The sequence below is a fragment of the Diabrotica virgifera genome, chromosome 2, assembly GCF_917563875.1.
Source record: "Diabrotica virgifera virgifera chromosome 2, PGI_DIABVI_V3a".
Lineage (NCBI taxonomy): Eukaryota > Metazoa > Arthropoda > Insecta > Coleoptera > Chrysomelidae > Diabrotica > Diabrotica virgifera.
The window spans coordinates 67428575-67436129 of record NC_065444.1 but is presented as its reverse complement, the minus strand read 5'-3'; the positions used below and the strand labels follow the sequence as shown (position 1 = coordinate 67436129).

Here is a 7555-nt window from a genome sequence, read left to right as displayed (position 1 = left end):
CCAATATTTGCAGTCTTTTGTTGACTCTTCTCATGACCTCGTTGTTTGTTATAAGCTCGGTCCATGATATCTTCAGGATTCTTCTATACACCCACAGTTCAAATGCTTCCAACTTTTTAGTAGTCGACGCGTTAAGTGTCCATGCTTCTATCCCGTAAAGCAGAGTCGAGAAAATATAACACCTTGCCAACCTAACTCTCAAGTCTAATTTCAGTTATCTTGCACAAAGTACCTTTTTCATTTTATTGAAGTTTGTTCTTGCTTTCTCTATTCGAACTTTGATTTTTTTGGAGTAGGTACTGGTTTGTGTGATTAATTATTGTGCCAAGATAGTTGTAGTTTTCAACTTGTTCTAAAGTTTTACCTTTAATTGTCAGGCTTTCATCATTATTCTGGGTTTTTGATATCCTCATAAATTTAGTTTTCTTGATGTTTATTGATAATCCATATTCTTCTCCATACTCAACTATCTTGTTCAGTAGCTTTTGGAGGTCTTTCAGATTGTTTGCTATTCTGATAGTATCGTCCGCATATCTAATGTTATTGGCGTTCCATTTACCTTTATTCCTGCTGTTTCTCCCTCAAGAGCTCTTTTCATAATTTCTTCAGATTATGCATTGAATAGTATTGGTGACAATACACACACCTGTCGCAATCCTCTTTTAATTTCGAACCCTTCTCTACTTATTATACTATATCCATATTAATAATAATAATCAAAATATATTTATTTACTTACATTTTCTAACGTTTTCAATCAAAACAACTTCAGAAACACTGTTACGTACAAGCGAACACCTGATCATACAATGGACGTAGGCAACATGCGTATGAATGTGAAAGAACGTTTGGACTTCAGCAAAATTCGTTTAGCGAAATTGGCCCAAAATAATATAATAATGGTGGGAATTGTCAGGCGGTAGCTTTTACCGCCTACTAAGTACTAGATGACACAAAAAAACAATTTTCATAACAATATGCTTCATTTCGTAGACGACCAAGTAGCCATCGCACAGGACTAGGAAGATTTAAAATTCATGACAAAGCGATTAATACAAGAGTACAAGCGATAGGGTCTAAATCTTAACTTATCAAAAACGAAATACATGTGCATAGGAGGACTAGAGAATGATGACACACACTTAGAAGGTAGAAAGGTAATTTCGACATGTTCCGAATATACACCCGGGTGCAAAAAAATCGATCCACTGAAAATTTGGTCATTTTTGATGTCTCGAATTTCCTAAACGTGTTGTTCGATTTAAGTGATTAACCCTTAATTAGCCTTATTTATTAACAATATCTCTGTAGTAACATTGTTCCTAGACAGGTAAACTGTCATTGTATACCGGGTGTACGAATCAAACTGTTTTTTTCTCAAAGTTCGCATCACCCTGTGGACTATTCTAGCGTTTATAAAATATTGAAATTAAAAACCAACTATAGCCTCAGGTGTTTTTAACATTTTGTTTTTAGATTCATTCGCTTATGTTGGATAATAAAAAAGTTAGGTACATGTTCGTCATCAGTACAGAGTGTTTCGAAATAAGTGTTGCACACTTTAAGGGCTAATTTTACACATGAAAATAATGTCAGTTTGCTTTATAATCATATGTCCGCAAACGCTTCGTTTCCGAGATACGGGATGTTCAATGTTTTTTACAAAACTGACGATTTATTTGTTGCTTAAAAAAAAACAGATGAAATAATATGCAAATCAAATTTGGTGGGTTTTACGACGTAGTTATTGCACATTTTTTAGTTTAATGGCGTATGCACACCATCTTCATAATTGGCGTGTGAACGCCAATGGTGAATATAAAATTCTTAATTGTATGTCAAAAAATGTGCAATAACTACCTCTTAAAACCCACCAAATTTGATTTGCATATCGTAACTGGTTTTAAAGTAGTAAATAAATCGTTAGTTTGTAAAAAAAATTGAACATCCCGTATCTCGGAAAAGAAGCGTTTGCGAACATATGATTATAAAGCAAACTGTCATTATTTTCTCATGTAAAATTACCCCTTAAAGTTTGTCGCACTTATTTAGAAACACCCTGTACTGATGAAGAACATGGATAGTTGTTAAAGTACCTAACTTTTTTATTATCCAATATAAGTGAATGAATCTAAAAACATAATGTTAAGAAAAATTGAGGATATAGTTGGTTTTTAATTTCAGTATTTAATAAACGCTAGAATAGTCCACAGGGTGATGCGAACTTTGAGAAAAAAATACAGTTTGATTCGTACACCCGGTATACAATGACAGTTTACTTGTCTAGCAACAATATTATTACAGCAATATTGCTAATGAATAAGGCTATAACATGGTAAAAAAATCACTTAAATCGAACGACAGGTTTAGGAAATTCGAGACATCAAAAATGACCAAATTTTTAGTGGATCGATTTTTTTGCACCCGAGTGTATCTATTTGGGGACAAAGATGAAAAGAAATGGACGCACTAAAACAGAAATCGAAAAATGAATGATAAAAGGGAAGAAAATAATAGAGACATCAAACAAAAAAAAAATAGAAATATACAGGGTGTTTCATTAACAATAATTGTCCATATCGTAACTGGCGAAACCTTAGCACAAAATACGAAGATTTAACCCAAAACACTTGGAAATGAAATATTCTTCCTTACCCAGATACAGAGTGTTTTATTACAAATGTTCTAAAATGATTTTAGCCCATTGTTCAAGCACCTTTTAATATTTTTTAAAATTATTTTTTGATATTTTAATATTTTATTTTCAAACTTGACACACAGTTTACACATGTTAGGGTACTTTAACTAGTCTTAAAAGAGAGTTTTCCGCTGTTACCAGAGACGTGCTGTAGGGATATATACTCCATGTTCGCCCCCTTTTACAACTTACAATATATGCCACTGTCGTAATAATCATTTCAGCATGTTTTTTTGATTCCTTGTTACTTTTTACATAGTAAGTAGTTTTCAAGTTATTTGTGTTTAAAAGATAATGGATTCCATAAGACTATGTAGTTTAAACTACATTCAATAAGATGATGTGTTTAAAATGCATAAACTTATTGAATCCGTTACATTAAAACGCAAATAACTTAAAAACTACTCTATCGCATTGAGACGATATTTATGTAAAAAGTAACGAAGAATCAAAAAAACATGCTGAAATGATTATTAGGACAGTGGCGTAGACTGTGAGGGGGGGAAATTGGTAAAAAAGAAGTATAAATCCCTACAGCATGCCTCTGGTAAAAGCAGGAAACTATCTTTTAATTCTAGTTAAAGTACCCTAGCATGTGTAAACTGTATGTCAAGTTTGAACAAAAAATATTAAAATGTGCTTTAACCATGGGCTAAAATGATTTTAGAACATTTGTAATAAAACACTCTGTATCTCGGTAAGGAAGAATATTTTATTTAAGTGTATTGGGTTAAATCTTCGTATTTGTGCTAAGGTTTCGCTAGTTACGATATGGACAATTTTTAATGAAACACCCTGTATAACGGTATTTTAAAAAGCGTTGTACTTTATGGATGCGGAACTTGGTAAGTCACTTAGGGCAAGTATTTCCAACCGCACGCGCACTTAAGCCAAAGCTTACTTTAAGCCTGAGCTTAAGCCTAGATGCCTGTATTTCCACTTCAATTTGAGGCTTAAGCATAGGCTTAAACCAAATAATTTTAAGCTCGCGCGGGAGTTGGTTTAAGCCTTTGCTTAAAATTTGTTTTCTTTTTTTTTGAGGTTATGTCTATAGATTAATAATTCTCGAGTTATTTTGAAAAAAACCTTTTGCGTAATAACATTATTATTGGATTATTACCGACTATTAAAATAAAATTCTTACTCCATTTGGAAGGTGTAGGCATATTAAAATTATTTGTTTCTACAATGCTTGGTATATTTATTTTACAAAAGTAAACTTACATTTCAATTTGACATTTTAAGGAATATAAATCCAATAAACAAAATTACAAAGATGGATCTATTGCTTATGCAGAATACCAATAAAAAATATAACAGAGAAAATATATGTACACAATATACTAACAACTTGCTAACAACACATTTACCATGTACACAAAATTAAGTGAAGTAAAAATTAATAAGACTGGCACAGATGACAATATGGGTGCGTTCACCAGACCAGTGCGCTATGTCAGCGCTTTGAAACTGTTTCAAGATTTTTCGGGTGAACATCATGTCAATTTAGGCTAAACTTCAACGTGTTGACGAAGCGGTCGCCATTTTATTGAACGTAGTATTTGCATCGCTTCAATATTGAACGTGTTTAAGAAATATATTGTAATGGCGCGCTGATTTGAAAATATTTACTTTTACAATGGTTTTAATTATAAAGTAATTGAAACTTAGGAGATACATAATTGTATACGCTCACGAAATTGTAAATCTGTGTATTGAGGAACAATATTTTCAACATAATTCATATTTCTCGTGACAATTATTATTTATTTATGGTGGGAATACTTCATCATCATCCAATGGGGACCAGCACAGCCAGCAGCACTAAAAATTATTTCTTGTTCATGTCATCATTATCAAACAACAATAAAGGTAGTATTATATTATCCATTTTTGAATTAAATTTGTGTAAGACACGTCCAAGTTATCGTTGAACGATAGCACGATATAAAAATAAACAAAAGCAACGAATCTCGTTTTAGGTTAAGTTCATAATTCATAAAACATGCGAGAACACAAAACAAAACCAACTATGAAAGTGTCAAACGGAAAAATACCATTCACCAGACTGAACGTAGTTTTAAAGCGCTGAAACACAGCTGTTCAGTTGAAACTTAATTCTGGTGAACGCAGCCATTATCAATATAAAATTAAATGTCAACAGTATTGGTTTTTACCTCAGAACAGTTAGATCTGGCATTTTGACGTATTCAGAGGTACCAAACCAATTAACTTGACTGTTGAGGACGAGTTTAGTTAAGGAAATGATGGAAATACGGCACCCAGCTTAAGCTTCTCCTTAACTTATGACAGAGGCTTAGCTAAGCAAAAGCTTAAGTAGCTGTTGAAATACCGGCCCTTAGTGCACGATGCGAGCAAGCTGCGTGCGATCTCTGGCTGTTCAGCAGTACGTAAGTTGAATTTATTCACTATACACTCGAGCTCAGCCACGGCATGCAAGCTGCTTGCAAATGACTTGCAAGCCGCGTAAACCTAGAGCACGCCAGTTAGTGCTACACTGCCAAGTGCACGCGGCTTGAAACAGGTCACGCGGTTTGGCAGTCTGTGCCAGGCACTCAGTGAGTACACGTTGACCGCGCGATGAATTTCAACGTACACACAAAACTGTTTATTTATGGCATGTATTCACCTCGAGAAACTGCTCAAACGTATGTTGACGGGAATCTTGGCTTAAAAATAAGCAGCGTGCACGCTACTTGAAATCACACAAGTGTGCAAGGAGCCTAAGAGAACGGAATAAAAAAACGGAATAAAAATTCCTTATTCTGGAAATGGAATTTGGCGCAGATCAGCAGGTATATCCAGAATTATGCACGTAACAAATGAAAGAATAATACAAATCGTAGACAGAACAATCTCCATCATACAAGAAATACCTATAGCAAAAATAGCTTATTTGGTACAGACATGTACAGAGAATGACAGACCGTCGCCTACCGAAGTTATTTAATATTGGATAGGCAGCCACTTGAGAGAAAATGAGGGCGACCTAAAACAACATGGCTTGATGGGGTCCAAAGAGAGAGAGAGAGAGAAAGGGAGAGAGAACTACGACCACTAGATTTGCCAATAGACGGCAGTGGAGACGTTTTTTATATAAGATTTTGTTAAATTAAGTAATTAAAATCATCAGACATACTTACTTCTAGTCTATTACTAAGGAAACATCAAATTAATTATCTTAATCTAAAAAGTTTCTGTCTTGTGTCGTCTACGTTCGTTAGCTTCCAATAAGACCAAGAACATGCAGCAATTTCCAATAAAAAATCTGTCACGTGTATCACTCCGACGTGACAAGTTCGAAATATACTACTCTCAACGGATAAATCCCCCGAGGGTTGCATCATGGCTTTTCAGGGGATTCGTCTTTTACAAAGATATAAGATAACAAGAGATAAGTCTATATTAAACGTGAAAAATGAGTCGCTGAATCGGAAAGATTGAATGAAAACATACCGAAGAAGTTTTAAAGCAAGTCTTATGTTTGTGAAGTTTATTTAAAACTAAAGAAATGGAATCATATTTTTATACACTCTAATAGATTCAAATATGTATAGAGTTAATTTCAGTGGCGTAGCGTAGAAAAATCAGTAAGAGTACTTCTCTCAACAGATAAATCCCCCTGCATCAAAGCTTTTCAGGTGATTCGTCTTTTACAAAGATATCAGATAACAAGATATAAGTCTATATTAAATGTGAAAAATGACTCGCCGAATCGGAAAGATGGAATGAAAACAAGCGAAGAAGATTTAAGGAAAGTCTTATTTTTGTGAAGTTTATTTAAAACAAAGAACTAAAATTATGTTTTTATGAGGCGTAGCGAGTAGTAAGAAAATTTTATTATCGTAGTTCATGGTTCATATTATACAGATACAGTATGGTGCAAATGAAAGGAATAAATTCGTTATTGCGTAAATCGGCGACTTTAAGGAAAAATCCCAAAACAGGTCGATTTTTATTTTTAAATTATGATATTTTGGCATATGTCATACTAGTGACGTCATCCATTTGGGCGTGATGACGTAATCGATCATTTTTTAAAATGAGAATGGGGGTCGTGTGCTAGCTTATTTGAAAGATTATTAAATTCTCTATTCAGTAATATAAACATTTATATAATTAGTTATACAAGTTGTCCATACAATGTTTTTAAATGAAGTTATTTGACAAAAAAAAGAAGAATGTATGTAATTTCTTTAATTCCAAATACATTTTAATGCTGTCAGAAATCATAAAAAAATGTTTATTTCACAAATAAACATTTCTTTTCGCTTAAATTAAATGTTCAAACTTCCAAGAGGTAGTTGGCTGGTTGGCTTGAACATTGAATTTAATCGAAAAGCAATATTTATTTTGTGAGATAAACATTTTTTTTTCTATTTTCGGACAACGGTAAAATGTATTTTTAATTAAATAAATTACATACATTTTTTTGTCAAATAATTTAATTAAATTTTTTTTTGGATACCCTGTATAAATAAATATGTAAATGCTTATAATACTAAACAGAGAATTGAATAGCCTTTTAACTAAGATAGCACGCGACCCCTGTTCTTATTTAAAAAATCATCGATTACGTCATCATGCCTAGATGGATGACGTAGCTAATATGACATATGTACCAAAATATCACAATTTAAAAATAAAAATCGACCTGTTTCGGGATTTTTCCTTAAGCCGCCGGTTTACGAAATAACGAATTTATTCTTTTCAATTGCACCATACTGTATATTTATAATTTTATCTTTTTTCCCGAAAATTCCTATTTTTAAAGGACTCAGTATACTGTCCAATTAAAATTTGCAGCAATGTTGTAACAGAAAGCATCGATTAGTT

General features: G+C 33.0%; 1 protein-coding gene across 1 annotated transcript in view; it reads left to right on the top strand.

Annotated features, from left to right (window-relative positions):
- The first annotated feature begins 5067 nt into the window (after window positions 1–5067).
- The window catches only part of LOC126880725 (synapsin-like), a 79189-nt gene continuing 76701 nt past the window's right edge, over window positions 5068–7555 (top strand). Inside the window, exon 1 of the mRNA XM_050644772.1 lies at window positions 5068–5109. Within this exon, the coding sequence (XP_050500729.1) occupies window positions 5068–5109 (42 nt within the window). The remainder of the gene's footprint in view (window positions 5110–7555) is intronic.